Genomic DNA, 25,553 nt, shown 5'->3' with positions numbered 1-25,553 from the left:
TTCTCGGTTTGATCTCTTCCGCCAGGGACGCATCTTTGCTCATAGCTAATGCGAACCATCTATCGGTCAAGGTACTCATGAGGGATGTTCGGAGAAGTAATCACCCGACGCGACGCCTTAAGCATATAGGAGCTAGCGTCGGCCTTCTGTGATTCTCATCTCCCGCACTCCTGCGAGACGCCAGTGCGCTATCCCATCCGCTCGGTTTGATCTCTTCCGCCAGGAACGCATCTTTGCTCATAGCTAATGCGAACCATCTATCGGTCAAGGTACTCATAAGGGATGTTCGGAGAAGTAACCACCCGACGCGACGCCTTAAGCATATGGGAGCTAGCTTCGGCCTTCTGTGGTTCTCATCTCCCGCACTCCTGCGAGTCGCCGGTGCGTTTTCCCATCCGCTCGGTTTGATCTCTTCCGCCAGGAACGCATCTTTGCTCATAGCTGATGCGAACCATCTATCGGTCAAGGTACTCATGAAGGATGTTCGGAGAAGTAATCACCCGACGCAACGCCTTAAGCATATAGGAGCTAGCGTCGGCCTTGGCGGGAAGGACAGTGCACGTCATAGACTTGCTCGGTTTCATAGTCCATGGGCTAAGTTTCAGAACTTATTTTTCATACAACGCACATGTTACATGTATGCTTAAATTTGATAACACTCGAAATATTATACCTATTTTGCTGTAAAAAACGAATGTGTGAGCCCACCATTAAACTCTGGGGAAGTAAAACTTCTTTCATAATTATTGGAGCCCGTGAAATTATAACTGAATTAGGGAGAGAGTGAGAAAAATCAATATAATAAAATTAAACATGCACGCCGTCACCAACATGTATGACTTGTGAAATAAATAAATAAGCAAACGTGTCGTTTCATTTTTCGTTACGATTATTTTTCCACACCTCAAGAAAAAAGTTTTACTTCAATAATAATAGGTTTGCAACGTAAGCATTTTGTGATTTTTGCACCACTGTACCGTGCCTAATATGTAAACAAAAAAATATTATAATTTACTGCAGGGTATTTGCTCAAATGGTTTGTTCAGTTGCTTTGGATAGTCATGTTTTGTTTTCTGTTTACAGAATTACCTTTTAAATACCGTTGCTGAACAACGCCTTACTATTATTCTTACTTTATCTTCTTCAAAGCTGTTATTATTATTAATTTATAGTAGACACCTACCTTCAAAAATGGTTAATAAAATGTTAGCTTTTTGTTTTATGTTTTATTTTATTTCAAGTACTTTAGCGAGATCTGGTGATTATATTTTTATTTTTATTTTTTATTTTATATGGCTTACCTAAGATTTGCATTGGCAGCTAATCGTTACATGGTATATGGACCACATGGTCAAATTAGTTAATAGTTTACAATTTTTATTCATTGTGTTTAAATAATATGTAATTTATTATATTACTACTATACAAAAGTATTACATAAATTTGTAATAACAATGTCTTCAGTACACTATTTTGTTTCATCCATCTGCCCACGCGCAACATAGTTTACGTTTAGCGGTATCATCCTTATGTTATTACTTTTAATATTAGAGTAAATTCACTTTCAATAAAACTTAAATTTAAGAACTTTACCTGTGTTTCTAAGTTGGCTATTTAATGATATTTCTATTTTTATGTAAGTTATGAGCATGTAATTTATTAAAATTTAAAAATTTAATAAAATGTTAATTATAAAAATAATTTCTGCTGAACACCTAATATTATGTATGTTGTACAGTTGTGTGTTTGTAAGCAATTCTGACGTTACGTTAAAAGTCGTTTATCTTGCCTTCTTCTTGATTGTAAAATAACACATTTTTTACTAATTTCAACTTATTTTGATTCAGAATTGAAACTAGCAAAATGTCGTGGTAAGTTAATTGATTTTTATTGCAATAATATATTCACGTAAATACATTGATCTCTATTCTACTGTACAATTGTGTAAATATTGAACAAAGTAAGGATATTCCTGAACAATGCATTAAATTGTTTTTTAAACATTAATATTTAGTCTCTTTTCCATTCAAATTAACTTTAAATTTCTCGTCTGATAATATGTTGTCCATGAGTCATAAAGACATTTTGCATTTTAGTATTTTGGCTAGCTTCAATAATAGGCTACATTTCCATACAGTATCATAAGTGACAGACAAATCTAGGAAAATGGCACCAGTTTTTAGTTTCTTTTGAAAACCATGGACAGTACTTCACTATAGCTTCGTTGTCAACCAATGTTTACCTGTAATACCTAGATAATTGCCTGCAATAAAAGTTCAGCTTTTGATGCCGATTGAAGCGTTAGATAATTGTATTCGTATGTAAATTTTAGTAACTACTAACTAGTAAGGTAGAAATTCTTCTAACTCACATTCCGAACTTTTCACGCAATATATTATTATATATGAATAATATATATATTCACTGTTATTATTTTATGATCTGACCTTTTACAGAGCAAATGATGAATGCTGGCCTGTTGACAAGTACGTTACGCCACTAAAACTGTGTTAATTTAGTTGATTAATAAAAGCATACTATTTTACGAAATTTTATATGACTAACTTTATTATAAAACTAAATTATTAACTGGAGAAGTAAGACTGTTATTCTTTCTGAATACTCATCACAGATAATCAAAAACCAGTAGTAATTGTATTTGGGAACTGCTGGCTATGTCTGTCTACTGCAACGGTCGAGTACAGCCATCTCTCGGCCAACTGATCGCCCTTAATACCAAAAAAATAATGTACAAAATATATGATATAAAGAAATAAAAGATTGCTTTAAATTTCCTGTCTGATAATATATTGTCTATTAGTCATCATGACGATTTGAATTTTAGTATTTTTGCTAACTTAAAGAGTAGGCTACATTTCCATACACTATCATAGGCGCCAGAAAATTCTAGAAAATGGGAACAGTTATTAGTTTCTTATGAAAACCATTGAAAGTACCTATTTGGTTCCATGCCTGAAACTCGACTGTGCTACTGACAAAGACTCATCGACTCGTCTTTGAATTCTGGCAAGGAGCACTCATTAAAAAATCTTGTATACTCTCTTGAAGTTAAGAAACGTAGTTGGCGGCTGACTTGTGCTCAGGGGCGTGGTAATACTACACGGGTGTACATAGATCATTTACTGATTGAGGATGATAAACGGGTATTGCCTGCTGTGACCCGATGAAAACGAGTCACCAATCAACTAGTTTTCTTAACTTGAACAGAGTATAAACAACAAAATATAGTAACGATAACGATCCGTACATTTTTGGGTCGAAATCAGTTAAACCCAGTTTTAATAACACGATTACATTGGCTTGCCGCCATACTTTTACTACTCATTATAATTTTTAACATATAAAAACATTTTTGTCAAACAAAGTTTACCAAAAAATTTTACAACCTAAAGATGTTGACCTGCAATAAAAGTTAAATTTTTGATGCTGATTGAAGTGTTAGAAAATTATATTTTTATGTAAATGTTAGTAACTATTAAGGTAGAAATTGGCGTCTATGTCCAAAACAAATTATTATAAATGAAAGACTCGATACATTTTGTCTAATAATAAAATAATAGATGGTTGGTGGGTTACTTCTGTGCTCTTTTCTATGAAACATTTTGCAAATCTATATACCAAGGATGGCAATAACAGTTCATTTTGAATTATCATAAAATGGATAAAGGTGTAACAATAAATAGTATGTGTGGATTTTTCGGGAAAATAATTTAGTTTTGGGTGAATTTCAGCCCTTACCTGTAGTTTGACAATAGTTGCCCGTGACTGAAACAACTCACATCACGCCCTCTCCACACATCATACTATGATATATATTTAATATAAATATTCACTGTTATTTTTTATGATCCAACCTTTAACAGAGCGAGTGGTGAATAAAAAACCAACAGGTACGTTCTACCACTAAAACTGTATTAATTTTGTTAACTAATGAAGGCATACTTATGTTATATGACTTACTTTTTATAAAACTAAATTTGGACCTAGTGAAGTAAGATACAGAACTGCTGATCATACATCACAGAAAACCAAAAACCAATATTTATTGTATTTAGGAAGGGCTGACTGTGTCTGTCTACCACAACGCCCTAGTACAGCAATCACCTGATCAACTGATTGCCTTCGATATTAAAAAAATAATATACAAAATAAGTATGGCCCTTTTCTAAAAGAAATAGGATGCGAATCTCTTGGATCTGTTTCTCTTGTTTTTTTGTATTTAACAAGGCGTGGGACATCTACACATAGATGTAGATACGTACACATCTGTAAATTTTTAAAAACCAATAACTCGGCTTATAATTTTTGTATGTCCAGCTACTATTATACCATGCATCACTATTAACGCCCTTTTTGAAAGACCTGGGCACGACGCAACAATTTTCACATTCTAGTTAATATTATTATTATTTATTATTATAATTAACGCCAAATGGATTTTTTCAAATACAGCATAAAGAAATACAATGGTAAAGTAGTTAACACAGTTAACAACTTATGACACAAACTTATACTTACTTAACTTAAGTTAATTTAAAAGACTTAATTGACAAAGCAAATTAAAGAAGAAAAAAAATAAAGAATTAAGGTTATCTGAAAAAAAAGAAAATTAGCCTCCGTAGTTCATATTAGAGCTGCTTAATAAAAGTTAAAAAGTTATATTTATTAGTAGATGTATAGAAAGCACTTTGAAGCTTAGTGTTACTAGGAATACGAAAACTAAGTTCTCCAAGAATCCTCGGGGCATTAACTTGACCTTCGATCAGAAGCTGAATTAAATTGATACCAAAATTATCACGCCTGGCCGAAAAGGAATGGAGTCTCAGCGCTTGTTCGCCTTATTCATGCATGGCGGTTACTATGTTAAATTACAACCATAATTTAGTATTTTCCTATATTTGCCTTATTAATTATTATTATTATATTACCCACTATTATCCATTTCCTGACATCGTGAGTACGTCGTGTCAACTACGATAGAAAAGAACACGACGTGTGCCAACAGTGACCAAAAACAGGCCCATATTCAATAACCTAGCGGACTAAATGGTAATTTTCTGAACTAAAGTTGATTGAGTGGCGCCTGACAAACCCTAAAACACGAAAGGCGTTACTATTCATAAGATCAATATGAAGGCTGAAATTAAGAGATGGTACAATTAAAACGCCTAAATCATGTACCTGGCTAACACGTTGAATAGATATACCTCCTAGCGTATAGTCAAAAGAAATCACTGATTAAGAGTGATGAAAAGATATAACATTGCATTTAGAGATGTTGAGAGGTAAATTAAAAGTATTGTACTATCTGGTAAATTTATCTTGAGTGAGACAATCATTGTTAGGGGTTATCCTCTGAAAAATTTTAGATTCATCAGCAAAAAGAAGAAGATGACAAGGGGAAATAACTAAATGCATGGTATTGATGAAAATATTGAATAATAGGGGACCTAAATGGCTACCCGGTGGAACTCTTGATGACGCTCACTAAGGTAGGAACTAAACCATGATGGGAGTGGTTCACCAAGACCATGTCTGTCAAGGATATAAAGAAGTGCATTGTGGTCTAAGGAGTCAAACGACTTGGAATAGTCTGTATATATCACATCAACCTGATTACCGAAATCGAAGGCCGTGGAAAGAACCCATGTTGGTCAATAGAATTGGTGGTTAAGAGCGGACGCTCGATTTGTTTGAGTACAATATGCTCAAACAACTTACCTAGGAGAGGTAGGCCAGAGATTGGTCGGTAGTTGGCAATATCAGCCGGATTCCTAGATTTCAAGATAGGAGTAACTCAACTAATTTTCCACACGGAAGAGAAAACCCCCTCTAATGTGATTGATTAAAAATTAAAGTGACAGGTAAACTGAGAGAGGCACGAAAGTGGTAAAGAAGAGTGGCAGAGATGCCATCAGGCCCAGGACTACGAACATTGGATAGGGAGTTTAGTGATTCGTCAACTTCCTCAATGGATATGGATAAATTTGAAGGAAGAAAGGAAAATTGTTGGTTTGTAGACTCATTCGTGTATTCGGAGTTCGTATTGTCTAAAATACACGAGAAACATTTGAAATTCATCGCGCACTTCGAAATTTCGAATACGTGAATGCGAAACGTATTCGAAATTTTAAAAAATACGCGAGGATACTATGATAAGATACGAGAGACTTGAATTGAGTTTTGAGTAATAAATAACGACTTTAACTTTATTTTGACCTAACTGGTTAAATTTTAAATTTTAATATTTAATTATGAAATACACTAAATACACAATATGCAAACTGTCTTTGCATAGAGAGCGCGATATGCTCGCTACGTCGTCCGAATTACTACTGACCTGGTTGCTTATCTACAATATCGTACGCACCAAAGATAGTTGCTGAGCATATAGAACACATACAATAAAGATTTTTTTTTCAAAAACATTTACTTTTTGTAATAATTACATTGTACTAGCATCACCTTGTACTACCCACGAGATTCGTCAAATATAACACAAATAATTTTAACCGGTTTCCTATCTGTTAGGTTAAATCAAGTGTTATTGTCATTAATTTAGGCTAAAATAATGATTTTAACATTATTATTTTTTTTTATATAGTATTTTCGCGTGCAAGTAAATTACGAGTTGATTATACTGACAAATAAAATCAGTAAAAAAATTAGATTTATAAATAATTTAATATTTTTTTTTAGAACCAATATATGATTACTGGGTTGTTCCTTCTTGGCAAAACACTGTAACTGCATTTGTAGGTAAGTATTTATTTCTAGTTATTTAAAGTGTTATATTTAAATATTTTATACTGTATGGAGCACCCTTCTTCGGTACTAAGTGAGACAATCCCACGTACTTCAGTCCCTGAGGTAAAGTTCTAGCCTGATGGTCTATAAACACTTCAGGAGAGTAGTAACAATGTATTATTTAAATATTGAAAACCTACATGAGATGATATGATCAGGGAATGTTTGTATTAAACAAGAAATGACAACAATCTTCTGTAGTGGATGTTATGATAATATACATACATTTGGAGTCAAATTTATTTGATAAAGAACGTCACAAAAATTTGAACCCATAAGGAGCAAGTATGTTTCATCTGTCTGAGAATCAATGTGCAAAAAATCACAATATTCAGTTGTCACGCGACGATGGAAAAGAAAAAGATGTAGAAATTAAGGACATTTTTTATGATGAACTTAAACGGGTTTATAATACACAACACCAGAACTCTATTACAATAATAATGGGGACATGAACGCAAAAATAGTACGAGGAAATATAAATAGACCTATTGGTCTGTAAAGCTTACAACAAATAAAATATTTACAATTAGACTCTTAATGGAAAAATCCTACGAATAGGTATATAAAATACCTTCATATTATTTTTGTGGACTTTAAGCAAGGTAAGAACAGTATTGATTGTGGATTGGGATTAACTCTGGACAGTTTTAAAAATAAATTAGGTTTACCAAGCATGTACTTATGAGATGATGGAAGAAATTTGAGTAAATTATTTTTTTCGTATTGAATATTTTTTAAATACTTTTAATTATAAGTATTTGAACGGTAGGTGCGGATAATGGAATAATATCGTAGTTAGTGATTATCGTCTATAACAAAGATTTCAATTTCATATATAACATTTTGAGGCAAGCTAAAATCAAAATATTTTTATTACATGACGTGTTATGTATATATTATTTTTAATAATAAATATCATCACAATGTTAGTACTTTTTCAGTACCTATCGTTGACGTCTTTCAAGAAGATTAGATTATTATACTGAATTCAATATAATATTATACATAATATATTCTAATTAACATTATTCAAAAATTAATGGAACATTCGAAAAAAAAAAGCATAAAGTAATTTTCGGCACGTAGTGTCAAAATAATTTCCAAATAATCATATTGTTTTGAGTATAAATTTTAATTCAATTTTCTCTTTGACTTTTAAAGCGTTTATACTTCATGTATAGTTTTTACTGTGTTAAGAAAATCTATGTAAATATAAAATTAATCACTTATAAATTAACAATAAATACATAATTGAAGCTATTTAAAATTATTTTAGTGCCATTATGTACTTATATACACAGCCATGAAGAAAATAATAAAGAAGATCAGAAAGGTAATTAGGTATTAAACTGTTTATAAAACATAAATTTTACACGTAATATATATTATACTTTAATAATTTTATAATATATAGTTAAGCTCTAAAACTATTAACCAGTTCTATAGCTGTTGTATTCGACTAAAATAAAAAGAATAAAGGTCGGCTGAAATATTTTTTAGTGATATTTTAGTAGCAGTCGCTTCTATTTTGAGTTCTATGATATTACCTATGACGTCTTTTTAATATACTACCACCAACTAAGATAGATTCTATTTTAGTTGGTGAATAGTACGTACAAAAATTCATCATTATCTTAGTCTGTGAGAGTATTTCAATTAAATTGATAAAGTTTTATGGGATAATCTTTATGTTTCAAAAATTCTAATAGTCGCTTCAAATATCGAAAATGTTTACCTAGGGGATGAGGCTTTCGATAGTTAAAAGCAATTATAACGTAAGTATACTTAGACATAGTGTACACGTCCAAAGTTCCAATATTGTTCGATATATACACTATATTATAATTTTTGATAATCTTTGAAAATATCATATAAACATAATTTTCATTTGAAATTTGGGAGTACAAGATGAATTGAGGATTTTAATTGATAATTATATAATACACTCACGTTAGTATACCTACGTACTCACATCAAAATCTCTGTTAAATACGCCTGTACAACTTTGGTATTATGAGCTCGAACCAATGCATACTTAACAGTCAAGATCTTCATCACTGTAGTAATTGTGATTATTATAATTCACCTATGCATTATTATGAATAACTGGCTTCCATATGAACTTTTGTAAACAATTTTTATCATCTTCCAATCTGTCAGTTAAATGAGCATCAAATTCAAAACAACTTTCAAAATTATTTAATAACAATAGTTGTTGGCACAGGAGTATCGGTGTATGGGTGAAATAGTTATGTATAATTAAACTAGTTATAAATAATTTTTAAATTGAACATACATACGTAAGATTATACAATTGATACAGAACTAATGTAGTAAATATTTATTTTAAAAACAATTAATTTTTGAAATAAATTTGTTAGGTTCATGTTATAACTTATAAGGTATACCCAGGTTAGGTTACCCATGTGATTTGTCAAATACAAGAATTTTAACCAATTTTTGTCATTGACTTATGTTTATAATATAACACTTAAAGTTTATTGAGTAATAATTCATAACAAAAATTTGTCTGTTAGATTGACTATTTTGGATTGATTTTCTATCTATTACGAACGATTAAGTGGTATACTAGGCATACTTCATTGCATAAGGCTAAAATAATAATGTTACGAATCAACAGAAATCTAAAATCAGTAAAAAACTGAGTTTTATGAATAATGTAATGTATCTTATTATAGGAACCAAATATGATCTTAATGATTTATGTAAGTATACATTACTAGTTATTTATAGAGTTATATTTAAATATTTTATAATGCATGGGATAACCTTATTCGGTAACGGGTGTGACAATTTGTTTAGAAACTTCAAAGTATACGTCAAACACCATACGTAAAGGATTCCCAACCCAGATTTGAAAACAGTAAAATAATTAGAAATTTACGAATTGATACTTGTTCGAACACTTTTTAAATAAGTGTCAAAGAAAGTAGTTATTAATGAGATAATAAAGTATAATTTAAATATCGTAGCTCAACAGGAGATGAGATGGCCAGCGAAGGTAGTATGAAAAAAAGAGAGAACAAACCTTTATAGTGGATGTTAAATTAATAGACAAGCATTTGGAGGCAGATATATATGATAAATAACAGATTGTAAGTAAACGTCAAAAAAGTTGTATTTATAAATTAGTGATATTTTTTCATTTGCCTGAGAATCAATGGGAAAAATATTATAATTTCCAGTTGCCATGAACTGACGGAAAAGAAAAAGACGGAGAAATTAAGGACATAGTTTATGATGAACTTAAACGAGTTTACACCGACGCTCTATTAGAATAATAAGACGGAAATGAACGCAAAAATAAGACAAGAAACTATATATAGACCTATGATTGGAAGGGAAAGCCATCATCGTGTATAAAATAATAATAGAGATCGTCTCATATATTTCAAAATGTCTGTGTTATCATTATAAGCTACACATTTTTGAAAAAATAAAAATATCTTTGATAATTTTAAGATATAGGAAATGAATAACTGAAGAACTTCGAAATTCAAAGGGACTGATGGCAAATGGAAATTCTAGCCACGAAGCAAAACGGACAAATAAAATGAACGCTATTTAGTGCGAAAATAATCTCAAAGCAAAACTAATTTATAATAAAAAAAAAAAGGTGACGGGTTAAATAATGAGAGTATAGAAGCAGTAGAAACGTAACGTAGCTCACATGAAAATGATACCCAACTAATCTCTATAAAAATCATGTGAAATATAGAAAATTTAAGGAGCAGATAAGATGGTTAAAAGACAACAAATATTATATGAGAAGAAAGCATTTGAAGAACTTGAGGAAGATAGGAATAGCTCAAGGAAGTTTTTCCAACACTGAAAATGGTATAAACAAGATTTTAAACCACAAACACTCTTTTTAAAAATGACCACAATGATATGCTTTCAGAACCAAAAGATATATTAAGTACAACATTTTAGAAAACATTTTGACACTACTTATTACGAGTCAGACAAATAACAGCACTAGAACCAAATATGAAGAACTGATCTATCATATAGCAGGACCAGATTAGAAGGAACCTGTCTTATACTAAATTGAGGATAACATCACAAACCTGAATCATAAAGCTCCAGGAGAAGAATTTATGAATTCTTAAATAATTAAAAAGACTAGAAAAGACATTATCTCACAAGTACAATCTCTAATTAAAGAAATATGACACAAATGATCCTAAATTATTGGAAAACTGTAATAATTTGTAAAATTTTTAAGAAATGAGACATTGTGGACTACCATAGAATTTTCCTGTTAGATGCAGATTACAAAATATTATCGATGTCATGGTTTATGCAGAAGATATATTATTAGTGGTATATCGAACTGGATTTAAAAGAGGAATGTCTACAATGGATCATATATTTACGACTAGGCAGCTGATGGAAAAATTCTACGAATATATTAATAATACCTTTATATTATTCTTGTGGACTTTAGGCATGTCTAGGACAGTATTGATTGCCGATTGGGAACAACTATGGATGGTTTTAAAAATAAATCAGGTATACGAAAGAGACGATTGAAACTTGTCGAAATATGTAACCAACAGACATCCTGCAATGTGCGCTTTATAGAGGAGATGTCTGAAGCATTTGAAAGTAAAACTGGATTGTAGCAAGGAGACACTCTATAAACTCTAATACTCTTCTTGGAAAAGCAGATGACTTAGTAATTTTAGGAACATCAATAAATTATAAATGAGGTAACAAAGATCGTGGATAGACTATTCAATGCAAGTCCAAACATAGGTTTAATAGTTATCGAAGCTAAAACAAAATAAATAACTGACAATAACTCTATAACTATAACCAAAATATTTTCAAATTCATTCCCGTACGATGAGCACGAATGGTCTTTCTAATCATTAATATCTATGATTCTGCTAAGGTTTTAATCTCTTCCTCTGCTTCTTAATTAACACTATATCATCGCCACGTGTGTTATTGAATTTTTATTTTGAAATTCAATTCTTTTGTCAGTATCAAGCAGTCTTCTAACCTTATGTTTAAAAGCATAAGAAATACAACGTTTCCCTGTCTTAAACCCCATTTTCACATATAATATTTTCGATTATTGGTCATTGAACTTAATTTTGAATTTTGGGTTTTTTTTAATTCTCTTATGTCTTCTTTGCCCCCCACCCCCCTAGCTCATATATTATTATAGAACTAGACACGGTTTTTTTAGTATACGTATAACATGCAGAGATCCTGATTATATTCATAACTCCTTCTTCATTAATTTTTAATTTATGAAGATCTGCTCTAATGTATTTTAAATATTTTATACTAAGTAATGGGATTTTGGCATTTATATTGTTAGTAGCTTAACCACATACCCATGTAATAATTTGACAAAAACCAAAATCGTTTCACATCCCTTACAATTTTTTTTATTATATACTCTTTTATAATAATATGTCTTATTATAAGACTATTTCGCAGTTTATTATATCTTATATTATATGGTATAATAGTACCTAAACTTTATACTAAAAGAAAACTAAATAGTATTCTAGTTAGTTCTTTATGTCTTTAACTATCACATCATGTATAATATTTTTATTCTATACATTTTTCCTTTAAATTGTAAGGCTTTTATACTTCATGTATAATTTTTACTGTATTTAATGAACTTATAGATATATAGATGTATGAGTAATAAAGTAAAAATAAAAACATAATTTAACCTAATTCAAATTATTGCAGTCTCCACATGTCAAATTCAAAACAAATATAAAAGTAATAGAAGAGAAGGTAATAAAGATACTTCCAATAATAATTAGGTATCAAACTTTTTACAAAACATATATATTAAGTTATATAAAGTGTCCCATGAGGATTTAGCCATTGTGATATCTCCTACAATAATAAATATACCATAAATGTGTTTTTTATTAGATTCACAGACACAAGGACTACTCATATTTTATTTTAGATTCTGAGTGGAACGATTAATGAATTGGTTTTACAATGATATGAATTTTTTTTATTTATTTTTTTTTTTTGTGTCCGTCATTACGGTTTGGGGCGGTATAACCCCTTCAATTTTCTTCTACAGTATCTTGTTCGATGGAAAAGTGAATCTAGTTGGTGCATTCAAAAGGTCAAAATATAAAATTTCCCAGTTGTTTTCAAAAGCACCGTTAAAAACAAAAGAAAAATTGAGAAAAAACGGGAATTTTTTCGTAAAATCTGTTTTTGAGAAAATCGATTTTGGTTTTTGGTGCTACTTTGAAACCATTTACTGTAGATACATGCAATTTTGACTGGTTGTTTATATTAGCATTTTCTATACACACCATAACATTTTCCAAATATTTTGATTTATTTTGAGCATATTCATAGTCACAATTTATTTTCATAAGCATTTCATAAGCAGTTCAAATATTGACAAAATACCTTAAAATGACAAAAATTTGCAAATTATTTTGAGTTAGAATTCATAAAAAAATTTTTTTTTAAATCTAAGATTTGAAAATGTAATATTATATTTTTCATAAGTTCGTCTACATTTATCAAAAAAAAAAATGTCTACAAGAAAATCAAATGAAATTTTTATAAGCGTTTGAAATTCTTATTTTTACAACATTTGAAATTCATTCGATTTTCTTATTTTGTTTTAAGGCCGCTGCAAATGTGTCATTTTTAAGGAGTTGCGTTTAGGCAATTATTTCGTTCCTGCGATTACTGATCGTCTTTGTGTGTGTATACTCCCCTTCCATCACCCGCAACCCGAATCAATTACACTTCATTGTCATTTCTTATCTGGTTTATGGTCGCACACAAGTACATGTACAGGTCATTTAAAGTCATTAGAAACCCAATTTATAGACGTGAAATAACCGTCGCACTGACAAAAATTAAGGTACTTCTAGAGGTTCGATTTAAAAAATGTAAAGATGTTTGTGTTGGTAAACAAGTTTACTTTGCATCGGTCGGAGCACTTATTACAATTACATTTTATAAATTTATAAATTTTTGATATTGAATATATTAAAAAATATCTAAAATGTAAAAGTATGCTCCAATCAATGCAAAGTAGACTTGTCGACCAATTAAAACATCTTTACATTTTTAAATCGAACCACTAGTAGTATTTTATATTTTGTCAGTCGCTAAGGTCGGATTTACCTCGTCCAAATTTGAAAATAAAATAACTAAAAAAAATTGTTTATAAATTATAAATAATTTCGGTTAAATTTTCTACCTATTCACTATGGATAATAATTAAGTGTTGTAGTCATACTTTAATGCATTATGCTAAAATAATTACTTAATTATTTTTATTTATTTTTTATTATATTTGCGTACACAAATAATCAGTGTTGAGTTGTATCTAGATACATTTATCTAGATAATTTATCTAGATGAAAATTAAGTACCTTTATCTTATCTAGATGAATAAATTATATAATATCTAATTGGTATCTAAGATTTAAGTTATGGAAATCTACATAAATATCTAGATAAATCTCGTTTTATAATGCACGTTTTTCATTTAGTCATTTTCCATCAAATATTATAATAATATGATACTACGCAAGTATGTTTAATGACGATTCATTATTATCGAATTAACAATAGCACCCGTACGCCGACCGCAGACGTTGTCGAGGTCGTATCAATACAAGCTGTACGATAATATCCCGTCGATCAGTAAATAATGTGGAAAAAACTAAAAATAGTTCTCGACCGGCAAGAATACACACGCACATCTATTTTGTATTGACAATACCAATTCCCAATTGGATGTTATAAATAATAATATTTGTACTATAATTTAATTTCTTTACCAGATACTAGTCACTACTCACTAGACTATACTTTGGTCAGTCGTATATTTTGTTACACGTTGAAATTGGTACCTACTGTATGCTAAATATAATATATAGGTATTTAAATATTTTATATGTATATTTATTCATTAGATAATATATTTTTGACACTAGACACCTTGAAACGAGCCTTCCTGGTTTGCATCCCTTAAAAAATTACTCAACCAAGAATCCAATAACATGTCAAGCATTAATACAAATTAACTATTGTAAGATATAAATCTAGATGAAAAAATTTTATCTACATATTTATCTAGATAAAAATTGAATATTCTATCTTGATATTAATCTAGATATTGATTTAGCTAGTAATCTAATATTTATCTAGATGTTATTTTTGCTATCTGAACTCAACACTGCAAATAATATGCTATGATCTAAATAGACTGAAATATATAATCATTAAAACACTGAGATATGTGAATAATATAATGTGTCTTTTTATAGGAAGTCAAAGTGTTATAAACGATATTTGTAAGTATAAATAACTAGTTAATTATAGTGTTATATTTAAATACTTTAAAACCAAATACTTCCGATTCCTGGCCATTTAATTACATTAGGACGTTGTTGTTACGGTGGTACGATTTAATGTTTCATTCCACTAGGGGTCGTGGAGTTCCGGGGGATGTCATCTCAATAACCGAGACATAGTTTTATTAAAATTTTTGAATAGTTTTCTATGAATTGTTAAAAATCTGCATCAGGGAAGAAGTAACTAATTATTCACTATGAAATAATACATAATAAATTGTATTCGTGTCGTATTTCTTAGAAGGTAGTGTATATAATATGATAACTCGTATCAATCATAAAAAGAGAATAGAGAAATCTGGTGGTTGAAAAATGTGTGATTACTAAAATTGGGCGAACAGTTTGAAAAAATACTATATACTTACTATATACTTATATAATTATAAAACCATAAGCTACGTGTACATGCAAGTGTGATAGGAGAGCCGAATGGCCACAAAGTTTAAATCCGACGTATATCTCTAACATATCTTATAATATACGGTATACAAGTACCTAAAAAGAGAATGGAAACAAAAAATAAAAGAAAATGGAGTAATATCCTAGTTAGTTATTATTGTGTTTCATCATCATATTACTTATAAGTTATAATTTTGTTTTTTGAATAAAAGCGTTAATAATTCATTAATATATTTTGAAAATATATAGAAATAAAAAGTATCACTAATAAAGTAACAATGAATATTTAATTTAACTAAATTCAAATAATTTCAGTACCAACATGCTCTGTTCTAATCAACTATCGCAGTATTCACGGTAATTACTAATTAGATATTAAACTGTATACAAAATATAAATCTTACATGTTATAAAGAATATATTATTATAGATATTCTCTAAAACTATGAAACGGTACTATAGCTATTTGTATAGAACTAAAATTAAAAAGGTGGGTTAGTGGATGCCACTCTGCTGTACAGTAGGTTACAAGTGGGTCACTGTAATAGATGGAGTCAAATTTGAATTCAATGACATAAGAAAAGTATAAGAAAAAAGATTCTGAGTGAAAACGGTCAGTCAGCCGATGATATTACCAGGGCTTGAAACCGTTATTAATTTAGAAAATTTTTTGGATACCGGTTTTATACTAGTCCTGTTGTTAGTGGTAACCAATTACCAAGGGTAACGTTACATACGTAATGGTAGTCAGTATTTATAAATACCGGTAATCGGTTCTTAACCGGTTATAACATATTACGTTATTATAACGTTTTATGTTAGCTGAAAAATATAGTAGATAGTAAATACATAGTAGGTGCCTTTTATTAAATTTTCAAGCTTTTTTAACCAACAAATAAAATTGTATTGATATTTATAGAAAAAAAACCAAAATAAATGGAAACTGAAAATAATAAAAACTGACAAATTATTTTTAAAATTTTATCGTGTATAGAAAATGCTAATATAAACAATCAGTGAAATTTTCAAGTATCTACAGTCATACGTTTTTTAATTACAACAAAATAAGAAAATCGTTACATGACATATCGATTGAATTTCAAATGTTGTAAAAATATGAATTTCAAATGCTCATAAAAAATTAATTTGACTTTCTTGTAGACATTTTTTTTTTTGATAAAGGTAGATAAACTTATGGATAATCTTGTATTACATTTTCAAATCTTAAATTTAAAAAAAAAAATTTTATGAATTCTCAACTTAAAATAATTTGCTAATTTTCGTGATTTTTTCGTAATTTGTCAATATTTGAACTTTAAATACTCATAAATAAAAACTGTGACTAAGGATTCTCAATATTTTTCAAATTTCATTGTATTAATATAGAAGGAACCTTGTATTAAAATTTCAAGCTTTACCCAACAAATAACATTTTATTGATATTTATAGAAAAAAAAACCAAAATAAATGGAAACTGAAAATGTCCGTAAACAGTTCAAAATATTTGGAAAATATCATGGTGTATAGGAAATGCAATTATAAACATTCAGTCAAAATTTCATCTCTCTACAGTCATTTGTTTTAGAGTTGCACCAAAAACCAAAATTGATTTTCTTGAAAACAGATTTTGCGTAAACATTCCCATTTTTCCTTAATATTTCTTTTGTTTTTCATGTTGCTTTTGAAAACTACTAGGACATTTTTAAGTACCAACTAGATTCACTTTCCTATCAGAAAAGTTACTGTTGAAGAAAATCCAAGCTCTTTTACTGTCCTAAAAGGTGATGGCTAGGGAACGGATTTAAATTCCCTAGACAACTTTAAAAATGGGTTTATATTCAATAAAAACAAAATTTTAAATTTAAAACTTATAAAAAAACACATTATTATGAAAAATCTAATAACAAATATTTAAATACAATACAACCTTAATTAATTAATTTTCAATTATCTTCTGTCCATCTTCTTTTTACCCAAAAAAATAAAAAAATTAATAGGTATACCTATGTTAAATATAACACCAAGAATCTTAACCGATTTCTTGTTACTGTCTTATGTTTATACCACTCCTAGAGGCTATTAAGTTATGATCCATAATTAAATTTGTCTTTTAGATTCATTAGATATTAATTCATTTGAAATCAATGTTGAATGTTATTGACACTTGATTTCAATTGTAATTTTACGCTAAATAATTCGAACTAATAATTTTGATTAGATTTTCTTTCCATTAGAAAAAATTAAGTATTAGAGTCATACTTCATTGTATTAAGCTAAAATAATAATTAAAATATTTTTATTTATTGTTATATTGTGTTTGTGTATAAAAATATGTTACAAGTTGATTAGAATGAAGCATAAAATATGTGAAAAACTGAATAAAATAATGTATCTTTTTATAGGATCTAATTTTACTCTTGCCGAATTCTGTAAGTATACATTAATAGTTATTTATAATATTAAATTAAAAAATGTATAATGCATGGGGTACCCTTATCGGGTGTGGTGATCTTGAGTACCTCAGTCACCGAGGTAAAGGTGTAGCCTGAAGATCTAGAAACAGTGTTAAAATCCGTTAAAATTTCAGGGAGGGCTAACATTAATACATTATTAACTTCAATGTAAGTGGGGGGAGGGTCTTCGATCCTATAAAACTAAAAAAGGATGTGAGTTGATGGACTTTGGGGGGAAGGGCTAAGGTACCTAGTATTTGAATTTTCAAATCATAGTTTTACAAAAATAATCATATGATATTATATTATTTTACTGATAGTTATAATTTTATAAATAATTTAATTTCTGGCAATGTTATGTTTCAATCTTTAATCTTTTTCTGTAACGTTATTTGATATTAATATTTGATTATAATCGTTTATCGTTTCTGTTTCATTATCCGTTGTCCGTTTTCAATCGTTTATCGTTTACTGATATGTTATCCGTTATCCGTGTCAATCGTTTATCGTTTGCCATCGGTTATCGATTTCAATCGTTTTTTGAATTGTTTAAAAACGTTATAAAAATGTTTTGGAGCCCTGCAGTACAATCCTTTCACATCCCTTCCTCTTGTTTTATTATATTATACCCTTTTAAAATAACGTGTGTTATTATAAACTTATGTCACAGAATATTATATCTTATATTATACGGTATATTAGTACCTAAACCAAATAATGAAAGAAAATGGAAGTTAATTATTATTGTCTATAAGTATCATATTATTTATAATATTGTTTTTTGATCAATTTCTTCTTTAAACTGTAAAGTTTTTATTATTAAATTATATTTTTTATTTAAGCTATGTATATTTAAAATGTATAACTAATAAAGTAACAATGAATACTAATTTGAACCTATTTCAAATAATTTTAGCACCAACATGTACATTTCTACTCGATTATCGATATAATACGCAGAGAATGTATACAGGTAACTTGGTATTAAACTGTTATTAAACTTTATTACGTTGTTTCAAGTCGTTATAAAACAGTATTTTTTTTTAAAGAAGATCATACTTTTAACTATTTTTTATAATTTTATAAATATATATATATTAAAAATGTTGTTTATTAATGGTTAAAAAACTAAGTTAAAATTATTGCTTTCAAATAAAATTACTTTTTGTAATAATTAGATATTTAAGTTCATTATAAAATAAATACATTATATATCACGGCAAGAATTTTGATAAGTATTAATTAATTTGAAATCCTTGTTGAATATCCTTGACACTTGGTGGCCATTGTACTGTACGCTAAAAAAATTGAATGAATAATTATTTTGGTTAGATTTTCTATTCATTATGGAAAATTAAGTGTTATAGTCATATTTTATTGCATTAAGCCAAAAATAATAATAAATCATTTTTATTTTTTTTTTTGTATTTACGTACACAAATATGTTACGAGTTGATTAGAATGAAGTATAAATTCAGTAAAAAATAAGGTTTATGAATAAAATAATGTATCTTTTTATAGGAAATGTATTTAATGTTGATAATTTCGGTAAGCATACGTTGATATTTCTTTATAATATTGTATTTAAAAAATTTATAATAAATGGTGTACTCTTATCGAGTAACGTGTGTGGCAATCCCGCTTACTTAAGTTGCCGAGGTAAAGGCGACGCTGCAGATCTAGAAACACCTCAGGCGTGTAAGATCCAGTCACCGAAGTATCCTCACCAAAAAAAGATTTTCGATGGGTCAACTAACTATAATGATATAATACATAATACATTATAGTCTTTTCGCATTTCTCAGTAGGTATATGTGTATATATGAATCACGTAAGAACAATCGTAGAAAGAGAATAGATTCTTTGGGAAATCTGGTGGTTGTAAAAAAGTTCAAATCCAAAGTATTTCATACTACGTAATGTGATTTAGACAGTTATATTATTAGGAGATTAAAAAACATTATAATAATATTACAAGCACCACAAGTCTTTCACATCCTTTCATGTTGTTTTATTATATACCTACCTACTCGTTTATAATAAAATGTGTTATAATATAATAGCCTATGTCGTAAATATTATACATTATATTATATGGTATATTAGTACCTAAAAAAAATAGCTACTGCATGAAAATGTAATAAATCCTTGTTAGTTATTAGTATCTATAACTATCATATTATGTATAGTATTGATTTTCCATATTTTTACCTTAAATTTTAAAACGTTTATAATAATTCATGTAGTTATATTTTTAATATGTCTAGTGATCAATGTAAAAATATAAAATGTATGACTAATAAAGTAACAATGAACACTTAATTGAACTTAATTCAAATTATTTCAGATTCAATATGCACTTATGCATACAAATATCATGGACAAAATCCTTACGATCATCATGGTAATTACTTATTAAACTATTTACAAACCATAAATTTTATACGTAATGTAGAATACCTATATTTTAATATGTATGCTCTAAAACTATGAACCGGTACTATGGCTGTTGTATTCAACTAAAATAAAAAAATTAATTTAATTATATTGATATTTTTAGATGATCATCCACCTCAAGAACCAGAATCATTTTGCATTGAATACAGCGAAGAGAAATGACTCTGAGTAAGGAACATTTGAATACTATTAAATATTTACAAATCACAAAAATGAATTGTGTATTTTATTATAGGTTTATTAAAAACATGGTAGGTAAACAATATATTACATTATTACATAATATTTAACGAAAAGTTGATAAATGTTAAGCTTGTGTTCAATTGTATTTTATTTTAATTTAATTTTACTTACGTAATTTTCCAAAGGTACAGTTTCTTGAAATAAGCAATTATATACCTACACGTTTTACCTTTTGCACTTTCCAAATCCTGTTTAGTAGAGAAAATAAATAAGAACTACTAGATCATGTAGTTCTTATTTATTTTCTCCAGTCAAAGGCTTTAGAGATGTCCGAATAGATAATGTCGACTTGAGAATAGTTTTCGAGTGCGCTTAAAATGAAATTATCAAATGAAATGGTATTAAGAATAGAATTTGAATACTAAATTATAATATAATATTTTTTGTACTGATGGAATATTTATAAAAATACTATATTTCCAAGAAGTTTAACAGATAACAAAAAAATCATCTAGATAAAGATAAATATAACAACACTAAATTTTATCTAAGATACAGATAAAAGATAAACAAATCAAATTCATCTAACAAAAAAGGTGGATAAATGGATGTCGCTCTGCTGTACAGTAGGTTACAAGTGGGTTACTGTAATGGATGGTGTTAAATTTGAATTCAATGATATAATATCATTGTATAAGAAATACGATTCTGAGCGAAAACGGTCAGTCTGCCTATAATAGGAGCCTATGAAATAAGTATATTTGATGATATTATTGTGAATAAGGTAATTTATATATAACCTATTTACGTGGAGCCTTGTTTTAAATTTTCAATCCTTAGCCATAAAGTTAAACAATTTATACATTTTTAACTACAAAATAATTAATAAATTATAAATTTGATAAATGTTGTCAAAATTTGAACTTTAAATGCTTATAAAAAAAAATTGTGCCTATGTATTTTTAATACTTCTCAACTGCTATTAGGACGATATAATATAAGGAGCCTTATATTAAATTTTCACGCTTTTTTACACATCAAAAAATTTTTTATTGATATTTATAGAAAAAAAAACTAAAAAAATTGAAAACTGACAATGTCCGTAAACAGCTCAAAAAGAGTCAAAATATTTTCAACATTTTATGGTGTATAGAAAATGCTAATATAAACATTCACTGAAATTTTCAAGTATCTACGGTCATTCGTTTTTTAATTACAATAAAATAAGAAAATTGTTACATGAGAAATCGAGTAAATATAAAATGTTGTAAAAATATAAATTTCAGACGCTCATACAAATTTAATTTAAGTTTCTTCTAGACATTTTTTTTTTTTGATAAAGGTAGACAAACTTATGAGTAATCTTACATTTTCAAATCTTAAATTTAAAAAGAAAAATTGTTATGAATTCTCAACTCAAAATAACTTGCTAATTTTCGTGATTTTTCCGTATTTTGTCAAAATTTGAACTTTAAATGCTTATAAATGAGAACTGTGACTAAGAATTTTTAATTTTTTTCATCTACCTTTGAAACAATAACCTAGGAGCCTTCTATTAAATTTTCAAGCTTTTTTACTCAACAGATAAAATTTTATTGATATTTATAGAAAAAAATCTAAAAAAAATGGAAATTGACAATGTCCGTAAACAGCTCAAAATAAGTCAAAATATTTGAAAAATGTTATGGTGAATAGGAAATGCAATTATAAACATTCAGTCAAAATGTCATCTCTCTACAGGCATTCGTTTTAGAGTTACACCAAAAACCAAAACCGATTTTCTCGAAAACAGATTTTGCGTAAAAATTCCCGTTTTTCCTTAATTTTTCTTTTGTTTTTCACGTCGCTTTTGAAAACTACTGGGAAATTTTTACTTTTGACCCCCCCAAAGTACCAACTAGATTCACTTTCCTATCAGAAAAGTTACTGTTGAAGAAAATCCAAGCACTTTTAATGTCCTAAAAGGTGATGACAGACACAAAAATAAAAAAATAAAAATAAAATAAAAAAAAAACACACATCATTGTAAAATCAATACATTCATCGCTTCGCTCAGAATCTAAAAGATAAAAGATAAAAATATTTTATCTAGATAATTATCTAAATATTTAAATAACAGATAATTTTAGAAATTAAAATTAAAAGAACTAATTTAAAAAAATATATATACCGTCATGTAAGTACACAAAATAATACACACACAAGAGAACCCATGGATAACAGCCGTTCTTTCCGGGAGGGTGGTGGGTCACTGGCCACTTTTCGTGTCACGTATTAATTAACAACATTGAAAAGATATTTACGAGTATTGTGTATTTGTGTATATGAAATAATGTTTATTATTATTATACATCATGTGCAATTAAAATTGGTTTATAGTTAAACTTTCATGAGCTTATAAAAAAAAAAGCTCCAGTCCTTTCAATGGGGACTTTTAGTATGTTATAGGGCATATTTTATTAAAACTTTAAAAAAAAAAAATATTGGTTGGGACTTTTTTCCGCTATTTTTTCTTCTTTGCCTGGTCTATAGTCCATAGATTTATAATATAAATCATAAAACACGAAATATATAAATAGCATCTCATTTATTGCTCGTCAGACTTATCAATATTGTCATTAATTTCAGACGCATTGGAAATACTGAAAGAATTAACATCTGGTTAATCTTTATTTTTCAATGAATAATATTATATTCTATGGAATTTTGTTTGGGACGGCGGTGGTTATAACTTGCCATCTGTTCTATTATTCGTATTTTAATTATAGTTTAAAAATATTTATAAAATTCTGGGAATTTGACATATTTTTTGCGACAGTAATATACTATTATAGGCTAATTACATAAATTAAATAGTATATTATATTATATACTAGCTGATCCCGTGCACTACGTTTCCCGTTAAATGTATCCCAACCCTTTATGACTCAAACTTTGTTCAATTCGTTATTTAATATTCGGTGTATGGTGTTCAAAATTTATTCGTTAAAAATCGTACCTCTTCAATGAATAAAAATAACAAATATAATTACATATTTGTGTATCACCTCCCCGTCACCTGACTCGTCCTGTCCAGTATATTTTTAATTTTGCAATTTTTTTGTATTTGTTCTACAATATACCTCTTTACTAAATTGTTGTTTGCACAACGCATATCAATTTCTTATGTTGAATTGCCCATAAAATAAATTTGTAAGAATTTGTATTTGCTATCTGACACTGGTAATAGTGAATAATAATAATAATTTAACCTGATCTATGATATATTTGTCCTTGCATCTGTAAATTAAAAAAAATATTATTTTTGTACCAAACACTATAAAATAAAATAAAATAAATAAGCAACTATGTTATATAAATTTATGGATTGTCAGTGTTCAAACTTAAATAATATTTGTTCTTAAAAATTATATCTGTCTCCTAATTTGAATGACAAAATGATATTTAATATTTATTTATTTATTGAATATATTCAACGGGCAATAGCCCTTTACAAAGTATATAATATAACAATATTACAACAATCAAAATATATATAAATTAAGTAGGTAATAAAAATACAAAAATTTAAATAATGTTTTAAAAATTAAAAATAAATGACTAATAATAAATGTATACGACAAGTAACAATATTAAGTAATAATAATAATTAGATAAAATGTGGTTTTTTTAGAAGCAATACAGTATTTAGTTTAAAATCAACACGAGTAGAATTAAATAATCAAGATGGTGGGAGATTAAATTGGCTAACCTAAGAGCTCTTGGAAGAAAAGAAGAAGGCTCCACTATTAGTTCTATAATGTGGAATAACAAATAAATCTAGATTGCGCGTATAAAGACGAGGAATTCGGAAACCAATCATTGCTAATAATTCAGGACAAAGAACAAAACCATTAATAATGTCAAAAATAAACATTATATCTGTTAGATTCCGTCTCAGAGAAAGACTATCAAGATCCAATGATACCTGAATTGGTATAATTGAGTCTCTGGAGAAAGAAAGATTTAGTTTATATGAAATATTTTTGAGAAACTTGTTTTGAACATTATCAAGTTCAGAGTAAAAATTTTTATGATTAGACCGACGTATTTAAATAAAATTGATTTAAATTGTGTATTCTTGTTGGGTTTTACAGTACCTTGTAAGTTATATATATATACATAATATATTGCCACATTGGTAATATTAGATAGAAAATATACACATTAAAAAAATAATAAATTAAACATAATATATGAAAAATCATAAATCTTGAAAAATAATTAGTTACATTTAATTATTTAAGAATTTTATATTTTTAATAAAAAACATTAAATACATAGAAAAAGTCGCAGATCCCAAGTATTAAATTAGTTATGTATTTTATTCAACCGAAAAAAACCTGGTTTTAGTACATGCTATCGCACACCTATCATACATAATATAGTACCTATTATACATATACAATAAACAATTAATCAGTATATAATGTATTCAACCAAAATAAAAAAAGTTTAATAAAACCAAACTGTTTTTCTTTTATTTTTAGATCAACTTACTACCTCCATAGGGCACAATGGAATTATTTTGACATGATATAATATTAAATAAGTTATCTTATTATAATATATAACTTTACTATTTACATATCAAAATGCACTTATAATTACTTATATTATATTAAATACTAATTACTTAAATTGCAATGAAAAAGAATACACTTCAATTATTAAGGAGATTTTATGATTTTCTAGATGTACGTATATCATATTAAAAATATTCATATTGTTTAAAATGATAAAGTATAATAAAACCACACACGTAATAAAATTGCTCTCTTCTTTA

General features: G+C 28.1%; 1 protein-coding gene across 1 annotated transcript; it reads left to right on the top strand.

The window, feature by feature from the left end:
* Positions 1–1,120: 1,120 nt before the first annotated feature.
* On the top strand, positions 1,121–25,553 carry LOC132938739 (uncharacterized). The gene is made up of 18 exons (XM_061005754.1): positions 1,121–1,258; positions 1,848–1,871; positions 2,457–2,486; positions 3,885–3,911; positions 6,626–6,640; positions 6,721–6,780; positions 8,108–8,164; positions 9,531–9,557; positions 12,574–12,621; positions 15,150–15,176; positions 15,951–15,992; positions 18,038–18,064; positions 19,005–19,061; positions 19,610–19,636; positions 20,436–20,492; positions 20,649–20,713; positions 20,781–20,796; positions 25,258–25,553. Exons 1-16 carry the CDS (start codon positions 1,192–1,194, stop codon positions 20,705–20,707), a joined length of 651 nt encoding a protein of 216 aa, XP_060861737.1. The 5' UTR covers positions 1,121–1,191; the 3' UTR covers positions 20,708–20,713; positions 20,781–20,796; positions 25,258–25,553.

The sequence above is a fragment of the Metopolophium dirhodum genome, chromosome 2 (assembly GCF_019925205.1).
Source record: "Metopolophium dirhodum isolate CAU chromosome 2, ASM1992520v1, whole genome shotgun sequence".
Classification (NCBI taxonomy): domain Eukaryota; kingdom Metazoa; phylum Arthropoda; class Insecta; order Hemiptera; family Aphididae; genus Metopolophium; species Metopolophium dirhodum.
This window is presented reverse-complemented; position numbering and strand designations above follow the sequence as displayed.